Source organism: Grammomys surdaster, unplaced genomic scaffold, assembly GCF_004785775.1.
Source record: "Grammomys surdaster isolate TR1022 unplaced genomic scaffold, NIH_TR_1.0 125178, whole genome shotgun sequence".
Lineage (NCBI taxonomy): Eukaryota > Metazoa > Chordata > Mammalia > Rodentia > Muridae > Grammomys > Grammomys surdaster.
The window spans coordinates 531,744-549,561 of record NW_021620070.1 but is presented as its reverse complement, the minus strand read 5'-3'; the positions used below and the strand labels follow the sequence as shown (position 1 = coordinate 549,561).

Here is a 17,818-nt window from a genome sequence, read left to right as displayed (position 1 = left end):
TCATGAGAAACTTGACTTTGTGAAATAGAGCCTTTATTAAAAATAGGCTCTTTGTAGCCCAATGACGGGATTATTGTAGGTCCACTTCCCAGGGGCCCACCCAATGCAGCCGAAAAGGAGTGCGTGGTGCTGGGAGTGGGTGCAGCCTACATGGCCTAAGACAGGGCTCTCACCCTCCTTTCACCCACATCGGAGTCCCTTGACGTTGCCCATCGTCAACAGCCTAAAGCCTTCGACCATCGATGTGCCTCGTCTCACATCAGTGTTTTGGGGTTGTGAACTTGTCTAAGACCCCCCATAATTAGACATCCAAATTCAAAACTCACATAGTTGGGATTGAACATAAGACGCCTTCTCTAACTAAACAGAGAAGGGGGAGATGCCAGAAGCCAGGACCCTCGCCCTTACCCTCACCCCCTACCTTTCCCCACCTGCACAATGTCCTCTGAAGCTTGGCAACTGCAAGATCCTGCTTAGCAACTGCAGATAGACTCAAAGCAGAGTACCATGTCTCCTTAAGAATAGCAGGGAGACCATAACTCAAGCAGTGTACCATATCTTCTGAAGAACTGCAGGTAGATCATAATTCAAGGCAGTGTACCATATAGACCATGACATGTTTCAAGGCACAGGCCAAGAAGATTCTGTACTTTTCCACCACCTGGACCCTCTTACCCCCTCCCCTTGTAAAACATGCTATAAAAAAGCATTTCATGTTCAAAAAAAAAAAAGAAAATAAAAAAAAATATATTAAAAAAAAAGAAAAAAAGAAAAAAAAATAGGCTCTTTGTACAGTTAATCAGATTACTGTGAACTGTTGGAGAAACTTTTAGTCCTGGACCTGATTTCCCAGAATCTATGCAGTTTTGCTTAGACTCTGTCCTGCTTTTATTCTTAGGAGCTGGAGAATTTGAAGAAAAGACAGCCTGCCTGCCTTTTTTTTCCTTTGTCATTCCTTCCTCCTACTCCTTTCTGTTCCCAGTACCTCTTTTCACATTTTTGATGTATCAAAACTATCTCCTTTTTCCCAATAATAAAATGTTAAAAAATGATGTGATTACTAAGAGCATCAGTTCTAATTCTTGCTTACACAAGGGAATCACCTGTAGAATTTTAAATGTTGATGTGTGGCTCTTGTCCTAATGGTTTTGACTACACCAGTCCAAGATGCCATTGTGGCATTCTGAGGCTTCATATACCTCAGATTTTCTTGATGATCAGTGAAGACAGAGAAACACTGAAGAGTTGAAAGTAGGTGCTACAACTAGCCATTGAACTGATCATGGGGTTCCCAATGGAGGAGTTAGAGTGAAGGCCATTGGAGCTGAAAGGGTTTGTGGCACCATGAGGAGAGCAACAATACCAACCAACCACAGCTCCCAGGGTCTAAACCACCAGCCTGGGAGCACTTAGGGAGGGATCCATGGCTTCAGCTGAATATGTAAGAGTGGAGGGCCCTGCTGGGCATAGGTGGGAGAAGAGATCCTTGACCTCATGAAGGCTGGACGCCCCAGGGGGTGGGAGTTGCGGGGTAGGTAGGGGTTACATCCGCAGAGAAGGAGGAGGGGTGAGGGGATAGGGAGTTCCTGGATGGGTGGGGGATGGGGTAAGGGGACAACATATGAAATGTAAATAAAACATCCAATTAAAAAAAGAAAGGTGCTAAGAAAATTACAATTCTGTTAACAAGCGAATACTTTTTAAATTTTATTTTAAAATTAAATTGAAATGATTTCTGGATACTGAACACAAGTTAATATCACAATTTACTAAGTTACATTGTAAAGAAGAAAGGCATACTATGACATAATGGAAAAGTGGGGATTTTTGCCGTCAGTGTATATGAAAAACTTGCTGTCCCAATGTCACCCTACAATTGATTTACCCACTACTATTGAAAAGTACTTCCCACTGTTACAGTGTCAAAAACCAGGAGCTAAAACTGAGATAATGCAGGGCAAAAATTTTTGTTTGTAAGGCTGTGCCTAGCTTATACTCCCCCTTAGTAGGACGATGAAGTGGCATCTACTCTGCAGTAGAGGAATTCTTAGATAGGTTATTCATGTCCTTTGCAAGCAAGCAAAGCTTAACAGAAGCAGAACTTTTGCTATTAGTATTAGCATAAGCATATTGTTACAAGTTTTAAATGCCAGTGTGGCCATCCAGTTTCAGAAAGCCTCATTTTTCAAGTCAAGTTGATCTGGTTCTCTTTGTAGTCTGTTGGCTTAAAAAACACCCTTCACAAAAGGAACATAAATCTCACTTTACTTGAAGAATACAAGTACTAAGACTTTGGAAACAAGTCTTGAACTGACTTGGGAGAATGGAGGCCCTGTTATTATTTAACCCATATTAAACTCAATGGTAAAGGTAAAAATGGGGGAGTTAGCTTCTCACACTAGCTAAGTTCTGTCAGTCACTAACTGATTAAATAGCATTACTAATAGCTGCTTGGAAGGTTTTGTATTTCCAAAATGAGGGATGATATCATAGTTGTCAAAAGAGTTCTTCCCCAAAGATTGAGTTTCAGTCTTAGTAATAAAACAGAAAAAAACATCTATTTCATTAAATGATTCATATATAAATCCTAAGCAATCACTATCAAATGTTCTTTTAAGTGTAATTTAGATTCATAGATGATGTAAATATAATTTTAATGTGCTTTATTAAAATAGTTTTACTATTAATGAGAGTTTGTAGGAGGAGCTAAGGTGGGAGGAGTTAGGAGAGAAAGAGGAAAAGGAAGAGGAAGAGCTAGTAGGAGGGAGAGATCAGAGATGTAGGAGGATGGAAAGCCATGCAGGTATGGAGAGCAGTGCAGGTAACTACTTTTATTTAGGTTAGCTAATTGGGAAACAACTCTCTGTATGGGCATATTGTTATTGAGCTTTACCAAACATATAAAGCCTTTGATTAATCTTTAAGCATTAGAGTCTCATTTTTTTCTACTGAGCCCCCGTGGATGGCGGGATGGTCTGGGCAATGCCTAGCCTTGCGGAGACAGCGTGGAAGATTGGCAGAGCCATCTCCCACTCGGACGTCTCATGGGTGGCAGGGCTGGTATTTCTGGCAGGGCCAATTCTAGCTGCAGCGCACATGTGTCCTCCGGCTGAGAAACATGGTGGCTGAGCTAGGCAGAGCCACCGAGCTTAGATAGTCGGTTTGACCAGAGGCTGATTTTAAATAATTACAACAAGAGTTCCCTCAATTTATTTCATAGAAATTTAGAACTGTTACCCTCCTTTGTGGACCAACTGTTTCTCAAGCAGCATATTCCCAGCCAGTCTGTTTGGAGGAAAATAACTCAAAGAAATACTTGTCTACCAGGGGGACTGGAGCCATTACAAGGTCTCCTTCAAATACTGGAGGTCAGGCCTCTATCCCCGCCTTCTCAAGTTTAGAATTGCCACAACCCTTCTATACTTAGAGAAGGGAGGAGATGTCAGGGGCAGCCCTGCTTACCCACTGAAGGCCTAAAATCAGCCATAGGCCTAAAATCAGCAATAGGCCTGTCATACATGTATACTAACACCAAGTCTTGGGTCTCAGTGGAAAAACATTGAAACAGATGGCTATAAGCTAATGTAAACAGGCAGCTTTTGGTGGAAGTTTACAAGCCTGAGTAGTCATAGACCTTGTAAATAGGTAGCCTGGGCAGACAATACCAACTTAGATAAGGACAATCGAGTAATAGGCAGAGTTTTAGTGACTTGTCCCCTGAACCTTCACCCAGCTGATACCTGGTTCTGATGATATCTGTATTCCCCCTGAACACCCACACTCCACTGTCATTCCCTTCCCCACATCCTGCCTTTCTGTGTTTATAACCCCTGTGTGAATGAATTACGATTTGAGAAAAAATAAATTTTTTTAAAAAAAGAAATACTTGTCTACAAACGAGGTTCACTTTGGCAACAGGATAATTCTGCAAAGAATTGTATCTCATATTAACATTTAAAAAACTAAACTCTGACAAGAAGTTTATTTATATGTGTCTAGGTTAGCATTATTCACATATTTAACAACAGAAGATATCTTTTATATCATTGTTACAGTGATTCTTAGAAATGCTTTTGAAGAAAAGAGTTGGAATGAGGAGGGTGTGTAGAAGGGAGGGTTTGGCAGAATTCACCAGGATATACCATTATGGGAGGAGAACTGACTCTAGAAAGTTGTTTAAATTCCATAAGTGTACCATGATGAGAGAGTAGGATTTAATTTCCCTGGTATGTAGACAGATAGGAAGAGGGGCCATGGCTAAGTAATAAAGGTGGAACATTTCCAAGATGGCTTATTTTTCCTTATACTCCTGACTTGAAACAAAAACCTGGTAGCTCAAAACAAGCTTTTTGTCTTCCATCAGCAGGGGTCTTGCTAGTGGACCAGCTCAACAATTTCAAGGCATGGTCAGAGTATGTTATACACAACAGTTCTGGGGCATTCAGCCATCCTTTGTTTCTTCAAACTGACCAACCCTAAGTTAGGAGAGGAAAACTTCAGAGATTTTAAAATCCCCAGCCTTCAAGAAGAGATTAGATTTTTGTCTTCCTGAGGCTTCACTTTGTTTTGCAGAGGTCTTTTTCTGTGTTTTTCTTGCATGTGTATGTCTCCTTATCCACAATAAATGCCTTTCTTCAGCTGTTTATTCTACCTGAGATTTCTCTGGTGCCACTTGTTGTCCTCCTGCTTTTCTTGCCATTTAATCCTTTAACTGGCAGATTAAGACCCCTAGATTATGTCAGTGGTATATGCACATGCCTGTACTCAAATCACATATACATACACTAAAAGTTAAAAGAAAATATTTGCTATTGAAAAATGGTATTTGGACATCAAGGAACTGCCAGAATTTTCTCATGTTCTTACAAACACATTTTTATCCTTATTTTTTTTTTGAGACAGGGTCAAAACATAAGTCTATTCTAGAGTAGCTGAGGATAACCTTGAACTCCTGATTCTCCTGATTTCATCTGAGTGTCTGGTTTATGCAGTGCTGGGGATCAAACCTATGGCCTTGTTCACATTAACCTAGCACTCTACTGACTGAGCTACATCCCTAGTTCCAAAAGGCATCTTACTTTGGGGGGCAGGGGAATGAGGAACAATAGTAGTACTAGTAACTATTTGAGGAAAGCAAATGGATATAAAATAGCTGTCTGCTATCAACAGGTTTACTTTACTAGTTTTGCATTGATATTGAAAGGATATAAAAATTCATAGAGAAGCTCGAGACCACCCCCCCCCATCTGAATTAAGGTTGGCAGGTTCACAGGTCTAGGTTCCAGGAACTAGCTGGCCACCCAAAGAAAGAACTAGCCAGGGGGCAGGTCAGCCAGGTCGTTCTGACAAAGAATAGCAGAACTAATAATACAGGTTGGCTAAGTCACTCCAGGAAGTAGCTGACCACAAGAAAATGGTCAGGTTAAGGTCACATTCTTGAATAAAACGTGTACAGGGTGTTTTTCCACTCCCCACTCTGGTTTATGACCAGCTAAATAATGAGCTGAAAACTGTCTACTATTTTTATGATGTGGGTTAGAATTCTCCACTGTTCCCTCTTGGTTTCCCCTTTCACCCTCCCTCCCCCCCCCTCATTTGTGGTTTTTTTTCCCTTAAATACCCCTTGCGCCCAAGCCTGGGGGTCGAAACTCCTGCCCTTGTGTGGGCTATGAGTTTCTACCTCAGCATGCTAATTGAAATATACCTCTTACTGATTGCAACAAGAATCGGTGTCTCGTGGTCTTTGGGTGGACATAATCTCTCGTGGGCTGAGTGGGGGTCTCCCCTCTCTGGGGGGCCTTTTAATATCATCTGGATCTACTATTAATAGGTTTTGGTTATAAGGAAATAAAGAATAAATAAACCAATTAAAATTCTTATTTCTATTGCAGCTTGCCTGACTGTTGTGCAACAGTTTCCTCTAAGATTGAAATTGTTGGGATTCAGACCCTGGACAAACATCTGAGGTGCATATTTTACATACCAAAGCAGACCTGGCCTCCAGGTTCTCCCAGCATTTCTCAGTCCCTACCTGTTGCAGGGCATGAGTGGCATATCCTGCCCTCTGCCCTGAGCTTTCCAGCTGAGGGGCTGGGCTTCCCCTCCCACAGAAGCTCTGTATAATCCAAACTTTCTGGTCTCTCCTTTCTGCATTTTCTCTCTCACTGCTTGTACACACTCTTTCTTTCTCTTTCCTCTCCCCTTAGTCTCCCTCCCCATAGTGACTTTCTTGGCCTGTTTCTTTGGGATCAGTGAACCCACCTGAGAGTGGCTCTCAATAAACCTGCCCTTATATACTTTAATTTGGCTCAAATTGGCTCATTTCAACAGTGGAGAAAAAACTTATCAGAAATGTTCCATCCTGCAAGGAAGATCCTTAAGCAGAAAAGTAAACAACTCAAGATAGCTTCAGGAAATCTCTGAAATCAACCAGATTCACTAGACTCCTTCCCTCCATACCCCCAGAATAAGCAATAAAGCTGCAAAGAAGAAACCAGCTGGGCTACCCGGAAGAGGTTTAGACCAAGTGAGTCACTTGAGATACTCTCCAACCTGTTGAACTAGCTGCAGACTATTCAGTATGCTTCAGATCCTCAGCTTTTGTGATCTGTCACCTGTGCTAGGTGGGCTTTGGTGATGCAGCTGTCTTTGAGTCATTTCTGCTCATGTAAGTAACCTCAATAAAACTCACGGGCTCACCAAGTTGGACTTTTGTGGTACCCATACTTTGGTCTGTCATGGCTCCCTATCTAGGTTGAGTAGATATGTGTGTTGCATATCCCCATGAAAAGTTTTGTTGCAAAACACTGACTAGAAGGCCAGTCCAAGATGGATTCACTGAAGATACCAAGGATGGATGACCTGGGTGGGACCTAGCCCCTTCAGGGAAATGGAAACTGAATGTTCTACATGTTTCAGAGATCATCTGACCCTTATCTCAGCATAGCAGCTTGATCACAACATCCTGTTTTTCTAAATGTCTCCTTTGCCAGCATCCTGTTATCATTGTGACCAGTCATACCCCCATAAAAATTTTTTGCTTACAGCTGTTTCTTTCTACATGATGCTCTCCCACATAACTAAAACCACCATACAGAACCCCAAACTCTGCTTTTTGTGGGGCTGCTCTCCCTTCACTTGGAGACAGCCCAGAACTATAGGCCTTAAGTAAAAACTTTTGGCTTCAGTGCATTTCTTTCATTAGGCCTCATACTGACTTCCAGTGAAAAATGCTTCTTTTATTCCTTCATGATAAAGTAGAGATCCCTGAACATGAGACTGAAATCCCACTAATACCTGGGTTTGCTCCAAGTTCATTTAAAGTCCCACCAGTCCCTACTCTGGAAATCTCCACCCTGGAAAATTCTGCCCCTCCAAAACCTTATAGAAACCCTGCCTTCCATTCAGTTCTTCGCTGCTTTTTCTCCAAGGCAGAGGCCATCATCCTTGTGTCTTTCCCTACATATCTCATGTAAGATTTGTAATATGGTTTGACTTTGTGGAAAGGATATATTTCCATTCAGAGTTGTAACACTTGCATTGGGGACACCATTCTCTCAGAGACATAACGCTTACAGTAACAAGCCAGTGGAAATTAACCCTGCCCCTGGCCTGTCCCTGAACCTGAGACTTGGGAATCCCTGCCTCCATGACTCAGCATTAACAGCCAAGAAATACTTCTAACAGCACTAGATCACTGCATATGCTCCAAAGACCCCATAAAGCCCTGCCCCTCTTCCAAGCCTACTGTTGTCTGTTCCCAGTCAGAGACTGGGAAGCATTCTGTGTCTCTTGACAATAAATCTCTTCTTGTGTGGTTTGTTGCATAGTGTGATTTTGTATTATTTCTTGGGTCATGACTGCCAAGATAACCTTATGTTGGTAAAAAACTTTTACTATATGCCCTTTCTATCATTGAGTATCTGTGGCTAGGCACTGTAGTGAAGATGCAAAAGAAAAACATGTTCCTACTGGTATCTGGAAGAAAATAGAATTATTGGTATTGAGTTAGGTTAAAGGAAACTTTGAAGTAATGTAGCATGTAATCTACGAAGAGTATTATAATTTTAATACTGGAGGGCCTCATGTGACTTAGGTTTTATCATTGGCATTATTAGTCTTCTTAAATAGCTAGTTATATATTAGCAGGCTTGAAGATTATTGAGGATGGCTCCAGTCATAATCAGCAGTTTGTAAACCCAGGAACTGAAGAACTTTTTTTTATCAATCTAAAGAATGGGATCAGAGTATCTTTGGCCTTGAGTAGATGACATTCTGAACTACTGGGAAGATCATAAGATTTACTTTCAAGCTATGGGCGTTCTGGTAACTAATAAAGCCATAACTTTGTTCTTTGTCTCTTGAGAGTTAATCCAAATGGACATATCAATTACCTGGATAGGAAAACATCCCTAGGAAAGCTGCCTGTTCTGGGAAGTTTACAAAATAGTATACAACCTGGGATGGAGAGATGTCTCAGGGGTTAAGAGCACTGGTTGCTCTTCCAGATGACCTGGATTCAATTCTCAGCACCCACATGGTGGCTCACAACTGTCTGCAACTCCACTTCCAGGGAATCCAACACACACATGGTATACAGACACACATATAGGCAGAACACCTATTGATATAAAATAAAAATAAAGGTTAAAATATGTTAAAAGAAAAAGAAAATAGTATGTAATCTATGTCAATATGTCAGCATAATGGTCACTCTGGCTATTGCTCATTTATTCTTCAGAGTATTTCATGTTATTCTATAATAATCTCTGTTTTCTGAACTATGCCCTGTGTATCTCATTCATATTCAACAGAGATCCAAGATTTGGTGAGCAAGGTCAACATACAGATAACATTTGAACTCAGGGGTTAAAGGCAAATTCATTAACATCTGTATGTAATAGCCTCTTAAAATTCCTTTAGTAACAAACCAAAAATTTAATATAAAACAGGTTTATTTTAGCAGCTCCCTTTTATATTATACATATTTATTCTCTATATAGGTTGATATTTTGGTCTATTTTGCATAGATAACATATTTGCTAACTCTTTAATTTGCCATTTGCTGCTACCTATCTGGAAGGAGGGACAGTAAATAAAACATGCTTGAGGGAAACATGAAGCACAATTTAACATTTCAGTACAATTTTACTTGGATCCAGACTTCATTGCCAAGTTTTCTTCCTCTTCTTTCTCAAATCCTGAGCAGACAAGAGATCTTCCTTTGGGATATCGAGCACAACACTTACGAAGTTCTTGAATGACAGCCTGACACTTCGATTCCAAATAGTTGTTGGCTGAAAAACAGGCAACTCTTAGTAATCATCTCAGAGAACTAAGAAGGTACAAGGTAATTAAGTATTTTCCAACCTTTTTCACTTAGCACTTTGAAGGAAGATATACCCAGCTTTATTGAATTCTTTCTGATTTAGAAATCTGTCAAGCTTTTAGAATGGGGAACAACATAACCTTAAGCTAGCTAGCCAGCCTGATCTATGTTAGAGAAAGTTCCATAGGCTGATTAATATGTACTCTGCTGCTATTAGATAGTATATTCCGTAGAAGTCTGGTAAGTCTATTTGATTTAAAGTGCATTTTAACTCATAGTTCATAAGTCCCCATATTAAAAACAAGTCAGACTTCATATAAATACCTAAGAATGTATCTCAAGAGTTTAGAAAAAATAAGAGTAAGCCAAACTCAAAACTAATAGATGGAAAGAAAATAAAAATCAAGTAAAAAATTAATGGAGAATACAAAAAATACAAAGAGTCAAAGGAACAGTTGACTTTTTGAAAAGATAAACAAAATTGACAAACTAGCTAAACTAAACAAAAAAAAGAAGACTCAAATTAATAAAATTAAAATCTAAGCCCAGTGTTACAGAGCTATATCCTAAACTACTCAGCGGGCTGAGGTAGAAGGATCTCAAGTTCATGGCCTACCTGGGCTATAAAGTGAGTTCAAGCCTACACAGGATAATTTAGTGAAACTCTGCCTCAAAATTTAAAAAGCAACAAGAGACATGAGAGTATAGCTCACTTAGTAGAATGTTTGCACAAGGCCCCAGGTTCAATTTCCAGTACAACAACAGCAGAAATAATAATAATACTAACAAAAATTTACATCAGAAACAACAAAATAATTAGTGAATATTCTGAAAAATGGTATGTCAATAAATTGAAAAGCCTAAGAAAAATGGACAATTTTCTGTATATATGAATTCCAAAATATAAAACTCTAAATAAATAAATAGCAAGCAATGAGTCTGAAAATATGATTTAAAAAAGAAAAAAAAAAGACTTCCATCAAAGAAAACCATAGAACCTGACACATTTGTGGTATCAGGGATTGAATTTAGGACCTTGCACATATTAGACAGATGCTCAACAACCACTGTCTTAAAACAAAACAAAACTAACACCAATGATCCTCAGACTAGATCACAAAATACAAAGGGAAATGATGGAGCCAGAGAGATGAATCAGCAGTTAAGAGCACTGGCTGCTATTCTAGAAGACCTAGGTTTGCTATGGTAGCTCACAACTGTCTGTAGCTCCAATTCTATGGGATCCAATACCCTCCTCTGGCCTCTATTGTCACCAAACACACATGTAATGCAGAGGCATATATGCAGGTAAAACATTCATATACAAAAAAATAAAATAAAGAAAAAGAATTCTTCCTCAAGTCTCAGTGGATCAAGGACCTTCACATAAAAACAGATACTCTGAACCTAATAAAAGAGAAAGTGAGGAAAAGCCTCAAACACATGGGCACAGGAGAAAATTTTCTGAACAGAACACCAATGGCTTATGCTCTAAGATCAAGAATTGACAAATGGGACCTCATAAAATTACAGTTTCTCTAAGGCAAAGGACACTGTCAATAGGACAAAACAGCAACCAACAGATTGGGAAAAGATCTTTACCAATCCTACATCTGATAGAGGGTTAATATCCAATATATACAAAGAACTCAAGAAGTTAGACTTCAGAGAACCAAATAACCCTATTAAAAAATGGGGTATAGAACTTAACAAAGAATTTTCAACTGAGGAAACTTGAATGGCCAAGAAGCACCTAAAGAAATGTTCAGTATCCTTAGTCATCAGGGAAATGCAAATCAAAACAACCCTGAGATTCCATCTCACACCAGTCAGAATGGCTAAGATCAAAAACTCAGGTGATAGTAGATGCTGGCAAGGGTGTGGAGAAGGAAGAACACTCCTCCATTGTTGGTGGGATTGCAAGCTGGTACAACCACTCTGGAAATCAATCTGGCGGTTCCTCAGAAAACTGGACATAGCATTACCTGAGAACCCAGCTATACCGCTCCTGGGCATATACCCAGAAGATGTTCCAACATATAACAAGGACATATGTTCCACTATGTTCATAGCAGCCTTATTTATAATAGCCAGAAGCTGTAAAGAACCCAGATGTCCTTCAACAGAGAAAAGAATACAGAAAATGTGGTATATTTACACAATGGAGTACTACTCAGCTATTAAAAACAATAAATTAATGAAATTTGCAGGCAAATTGATGGATCTAGAAAATATCATCCTGAGTGAGGTAACTCAGTCACAAAAGAACACACATGGTTTGTACTCACTGATAAGTGGATATTAGGCAAAAAGTATGGAATACCTATGATACAACTCCTGGAACGACCACATGAAGCTCAAGAGGAAGGAAGACCAAAGAGTGGATGCTTCAGTCCTACTTAGAAGGGGGAACAAAATAATCCAGGAAAGTAGAAGGTGGGGGGGACTTGAGAGGAAGAGAAGAGGGAGAGGGGAAAAAGAAGGGAAGAATCAGGTAAGGGATAAGATGGAGATGTACAGAGGGTCAGGAAATTGAACAGAGGTGTGTAGCAATGGGGTATTGGGAACTGGGGGTAGCAACCAGAAAGTCTCAGATGCCAGGAAAGCAAGAGCCTTCCAGGATCCCATGGGGATGACATTAGCTGAAATACCCCACAAAGGAGAGGGAAAACCTGTCTGGACCACATCCAGAAGTTAGGCATGCCCCCTGGTTGAGGGATGGGCCCACCCACCCATCTCCAAAATTTTAACCCAAAATTGCTCCTGTCTAAAGGAAATACAGGGGAAAAGAATGAAGCAGAGACTGAAGGAAAGGCCATCCAGAGAGAGACTGCCCTACCTGGGGATCCATCCCACATGCAGACACCAAACCCAGACACTAGTGCTGATGTCAAGAAGTGCTTGCTTACAGGAGTCTAATACTGCTGTCTCCTGAGAGGCTCTGCCAGATCCTGACCAATTCAGATATGGATGCTTGAAACAGGGACCCCAATGGAAGAGTTAGGGAAAGGACTGAAGGAGCTGAAGGGGTCTTATCCAGCATCAGTGTGAGGGGAGGCCCTTGGTCCTATGAAGGCTCGATGCCCCAGTGTAGAGGAATGCTAGGGCAGTGAGGCAGGAGTGGGTAAGTGGGTAGGGGAGCATCCTCATAGAAGCATGGTAAGGGGGAATGGGATGGGGGTTTGCAGAGAGGAAACTTGGGAAAGGGGATAACATTTGAAATGTAAATAAATAAAATATCTAATAAAAAAGAAAATAGGATAAATAGTATAAGTAAACTGAATGGCATATGACCTAAAATTAGTAGGTGATTAGGAATAGATGATTTTCTACCAAAAAAAAAAAGGATAAAATACAAAGAAATAAAAGTATCTTACATAAACAAAAGAGTTCTTCCAAATTCATTTTACAAAACCAATATCCTTAATTAATATACATGCAGATAGCCTATGTTAACTACTTTAAAACTTAATTTAGTGACATATTGAAGTGTTTTTTTTTCAAGAATGCGAACATACAGAAATCAATAAATACAATATAACAATGAGAGTTAAAACAACTACATTAACATCTCAATAGATGTAGATAAAGGCTTTTAGTAAAATTCAACATCCTTTCATGTAAAGTAACCCTGAAGTAACTAGGTATGATAGGGTTGTATCTTCACAGAATAAATGCTATATATAATAAACCTATAGCCAATAACCTACAGAATAGGGGGAAATTAAAACAACCTTTTCCTCTAGAAAGGGTTTCCATTATTCCTACCTTTATTTAATACAGTACTTGAAACGTTAAGCAGAGAAATCAGCAAGAGAAAGAAATAAAATGAATATAAATAGAAAAGCAGGAAGTAAAATTATTCCTGTTTATAAATAAGATCTTTACTTAGAAAAGCCTAAGGCACCACTGGAAGCTTTAGAACTGATAAAGTTAGTATAGTAGCAGGATACAAAATTAACATATAAAAATCAGTATCTTTTCTATATCCTAATAAGTTCATTAAAGAAATAAATGAGAAAATAATAGCCTCAAAAAATGCCTATGAATATTCCCAAATAAGGTGAAAAATAAAAGACTTTTCAATGAAAACTATGAAATACTGAAAAAATTGAAGACAGTAGGAAATGGAAAGAAGACCTTCCATGTGCATAGATCTGTAGAATACTAATAAAAATGACAATACAGCTTAAAATTCATATAGAAGACCTCCAATAGCCAAAGCAGCATTGAGCATAAGTACGACAACAAAGGGACTAGAAGTAAATCACACATCTACAGCCACCTGAGTTGTGATACAGATGCCCTGAACTTTTTGTTGTAGGTGTGGTTGGAGATCAAACTGATAATTAGTCCTCCACTGCACTAATTCCTACTCCTTGAGGTCTAGTATTAAAAACTGTTTTGTGATATGTATGTATGTATGTATGTATGTATGTATGTATGCATTTTTGAGGTTTTGAGATAGGCTGTCACTTTGTAGTCGGGCTGGCCTTGTACTTATCTCCCTGCTTCTGCTTTCCTTCCAAAGTATTGGGATTATAAGTATGTACTCTTTCTGTTTGTGTATATATTCAGTGTTCTGAGTAAGTGTTCTATCCCTGAGCCATATCCTCAACTCCAAACCAAGTCTTTTTATAGAAGTGCTTTCCTTAGCTCAGTAATTCTTATCTATGGTTGCACATTAAAATCACCTAGTTAGCTTTGTAAACTTATATCTGCTCAGACTCTATCTTCAGGAAATCTGCATTAAGTGTGCTAGACATGTTTTTAAAGTTCTCCAGGTAATTCTAATGTACAATAGGACTCAAGAACCCATAGCTTAAATGACATTAGTTTGTGTATGGTGCTGAGGACCTTGAGGTTTTTGTACACATTAGGCAAGTGGTCTCTAATATTTAAGACAGCCTCCTACTCCCTACATAACATCACTTTTAATATTCTAAACATTTCATGATACACTGGAGAAAATATTTATGATTAATTATATAAGTGTTACATTTAAAGTTAATGAAAGTTGCTGATAACTTAATTAGTTTCTTATAGTTAGGTGACAGGTAAAGTTGAAAAATATTTTTTTAAAAAATCTATATACTACCTTGTAAACATTTTTGTATTTCACAGGCTTGTTTCTGGCATGGATCCTTTTGTGGCATATCCAGAAAACTAAAACAAAAAAAATTATAGTTTTTCTTTTTTAGTTTTAGTCATAAAGACCTTGTAGTCTATCTACATGGACTTTTCTTCTGGGGAAAGTAGAATGAACTTAACAATAGCTGGAAAAATAAATGCACTAAAAATACTCTTTCTTCATTAATAGGATGAATCAACTATATCTTTATATTGCCACCTCATTAATATGGAAGATATAGATCATCATGAAAAATTTCAGTCTAGTCATCTTGAATATTGTAAACCAATGTTGCAATGACACCAGTTTTAAAGGTCTAGCTCAACGCCTGGCTCTATGATTCACAAAAGAATCCCTGTGGTAAATGATTAAACTCCTTGAATGATTTTTTTCTTTCATTATTCATGTCAATGGGAATTATACATACCTCAAAGAACTGACGGAAGGACTAAACATGATAAAATATATAAAGTGCATGGAACAGTAATTGGAAAGCAATAAGAACTCAACACATGGTGGTTATTATACCCAAGTGCTTTTTGTTTAAGGCAGGATCTCATTATGTTTCTTAGACTGGCATCAAACTCCTGGGGCCAAGTGATCTTCCTGCCTCAGTCTTCCAAATAGCTGGAATTATAGGCATACATCATTGCTCTGGGCCCAAGACTTATTTTAAAAAGCAAAAGCTTATTTCAATGTACATAAACTGTCATGGCTGTTTTAATCCAGGAAATTCTTCACAAGTAGTATAAATGCTTTCCCAGGAATTAGCAATATTAGTTGCTATTACCTCTTGAGAAAGGTGCTAATTAAAGTTAACATTATCTTTTGAGCTCATATGGATGCCAAATATGTAAAATATTGTAATTAAAGAAATAATTTAGAAAATAATTTACAAAATTTTGATGAGAAACGTGTAAAAACAATTCAAAGTCACAGTTTCAGAAAGAAGAAAGGCATAGGAGCCTTTGCAGCTGATTTCATCAGTACAAATAACCTTTTTTCTCCCAGAACTCCTTAAGTTCTCAGTAGATCCAAATTAGGTCAGTACTGGGATGGGAAACACTAGAACAAAACCTCATATATTTACAGGATGAAATAAGGAAAAGCAGGTGAATTTGCTGCAGGGGAAATAAGCAACAAATACATGTTGATGCTGTAAAAGCTGCTCTCTTCTCTCTAAATCAGTACCAAGTCCTTGGTGATGAGGGCATCTGTTCTGTAGCATGTTCTGATTTTTGTGGGATTCACCAGATCCTAGGTTCAGCCGATGAAGTCCATTAAAGATTCTATGGCAATTCCCAAAGGAGTCAATTTCAAGTTACATATCCTGACTAAATGCTTTTGTTGGCTTGATTTCTGCCCTGTGTAACCCTTTCTCTGTAGTGTCACTGGCAATGTTCTTCATGACCCTTCCTAAACATTTCTGTTCTTGATCAGTTTTTCAAACTAATCCTTCCCCTACCCCCTCAGGCTCAAGGGTGGGAGCACAGCAGTTGTGAATGAAGTGATTGCCATGTAATGAACAGAACAGAGGAGCGTATCTTCCTAGAAATCCAGCACCTGAAAAAAAAATCATTCAAATCACTACAACTGAATAAGAGTGTAAACAAAGAAGGAAAAGGAGGAGGGAAAGTAGAAATACATACCAGGTTAATCATCAGGCAAAAGTTTAAGGAGTAGTTCCTGTACTCCCCTGACCTGTCAGAAAAAGGAAATTATATATAAAGTACTCTGTTGTAAGAACCCCAGTATAGGGAAAATGATTGAGTAACATGTATACCATTAAATGATGCTGAATCTGCCACAAGCGAGAGTTGTTATCCATGTAGCGCTCCTCTGGGTAGAGTTGCCACATGAGAGGTAGTTGAGATGTAAGAAGGTGACTTGGCTTAGTTGCATCACCCAAAGGAACCTGAACTTGCTGGACTCGAGCCTTTAGGAAACTTGTCTCCTAATAGGAATGATCACAAATAAAACCAAAAACATCAGAATATTCAGACTAGATAGAAGCCAGGTTGCTTGAAAGCAGAATTTAAAAAAAAACAACTTAAAATCAAAGCAGTTACCTCTTCCACCACAGCTACCCATGTGCGCTGATATTCGTCGCGGTAGATTCCTTCTTGGTGAACCCAAAGATGATCGGGTGGAGCCCCCACATCCTCTCTTGCCATTCTGGGCTTTGGGTTCCAATTCTAGCCCTGCTTTTCTCCACCTAAGCCTGCAGCATCCGCGCACAGGACACAGGTGTGACTTTTGAGGTTTGGATGAACTCACTAGTGAGCAAGGTGACCTGGGACTAGCAACCACAAACCAGAACCAAACCTCATACACATCTATTTGTACAACTTAAACCTTTCAAATGGCATCTTAAGCTTTTTGAAAATAAAAAAAAGTGACACTTAAGCAAAGTCTAGGTAATGGTAACTTTCTATGGCAAAATACTCAAGAATTCTCTAAGTTCTGTGGAGGGATGAGAACTGCAGGATCCCGGGTACTGCGCTCTATTTCCGATCTCTCTCTCTCTCTCTCTCTCTCTCTCTCTCTCTCTCTCTCTCTCTCTCTCTCTCATTTACAAAACAGTGTTCAAAGGTAGTGTGTTAGCATTACAAAATGCACAGAAGTATATCTAAAGACACAATTTTGTTTTACAAATTAGAAGGTTAAAAATATCTCTCTGTGCTTACAATTTTCAGAGTTTTGAGTGGCAAGGAAACTCTCCATAATAGTCCTCTGCCCAGCTTTGGATCTCGTAACTTCACATGCATTTTTCATGAATAGAATCTTGTAGAAGTCAATCATAGCATCATGATGCAGATTCACTGTATTTCTACCTTTACAGAACACACATACATCAGTGGGTATCTGTCCCATGATACTCCCATCCCCAATAAGTAACTTTTAGTGGGAAAGGAAATGAAGCATAGCTTGGGAGATGGTTAGAACCTTCAAAATGATGCTGTCCAGATCAAACGAGATGTCAACCATGATGTAGAATGAGAAGAAGGCAGAAATAAAGGAATTAAGCTAAATCAAGTCTTTTTTTTTCCCAGGGACGCCATCCTGAATTTAATTTTTCCTTCTTAACCCTGTTCTTCTGACTATGCACTAAAAGGAAAGTAGGAATAAAAATTGTTGTCTCAATGGGTATGTTGGTGCATTCCTGTAATCCCAGCATGCCAGAGGCTGAGCAAGGTTCAGTCCAGTCTGGGATACATAAGATGTTCGGCTAATCTCTAGGCTAACTACATAAGGAGATGAGGAGGCCTTGTCGAAAGAAAGAAAGAAAGAAAGAAAGAAAGAAAGAAAGAAAGAAAGAGAGAAAGAGAGAAAGAGAGAAAGAGAGAAAGAGAGAAAGA

General features: G+C 39.0%; 2 protein-coding genes across 6 annotated transcripts in view; both read right to left on the bottom strand.

Annotated features, from left to right (window-relative positions):
- Positions 1–8,936: 8,936 nt before the first annotated feature.
- Cmc4 (C-X9-C motif containing 4) overlaps positions 8,937–17,818 on the bottom strand; it is a 12,328-nt gene continuing 3,446 nt past the window's right edge. For 2 of the 4 annotated variants that reach the window (XM_028785276.1, XM_028785275.1), the window contains exons 2-3: positions 14,427–14,494; positions 8,937–9,296 (exon numbers count right to left, since the gene is read on the bottom strand). In XM_028785276.1, the coding sequence (XP_028641109.1) occupies positions 9,148–9,296; positions 14,427–14,484 (207 nt within the window). In that variant the 5' untranslated portion in view covers positions 14,485–14,494 and the 3' untranslated portion in view covers positions 8,937–9,147. Of the gene's footprint in view, positions 9,297–14,426; positions 14,495–15,650; positions 15,729–15,924; positions 16,023–17,818 lie in introns of those variants that run through there. The other 2 variants (XM_028785272.1, XM_028785273.1) reach the window with 2 other exon arrangements.
- Mtcp1 (mature T cell proliferation 1) overlaps positions 15,162–17,818 on the bottom strand; it is a 6,342-nt gene continuing 3,685 nt past the window's right edge. Inside the window, exons 1-5 of one of the 2 annotated variants that reach the window (XM_028785270.1) lie at positions 17,147–17,806; positions 16,529–16,680; positions 16,243–16,413; positions 16,109–16,160; positions 15,162–16,022 (exon numbers count right to left, since the gene is read on the bottom strand). In XM_028785270.1, the coding sequence (XP_028641103.1) occupies positions 16,113–16,160; positions 16,243–16,413; positions 16,529–16,633 (324 nt within the window). In that variant the 5' untranslated portion in view covers positions 16,634–16,680; positions 17,147–17,806 and the 3' untranslated portion in view covers positions 15,162–16,022; positions 16,109–16,112. Of the gene's footprint in view, positions 16,023–16,108; positions 16,161–16,242; positions 16,414–16,528; positions 16,681–17,146; positions 17,807–17,818 lie in introns of those variants that run through there. The other variant, XM_028785271.1, reaches the window with a different exon arrangement.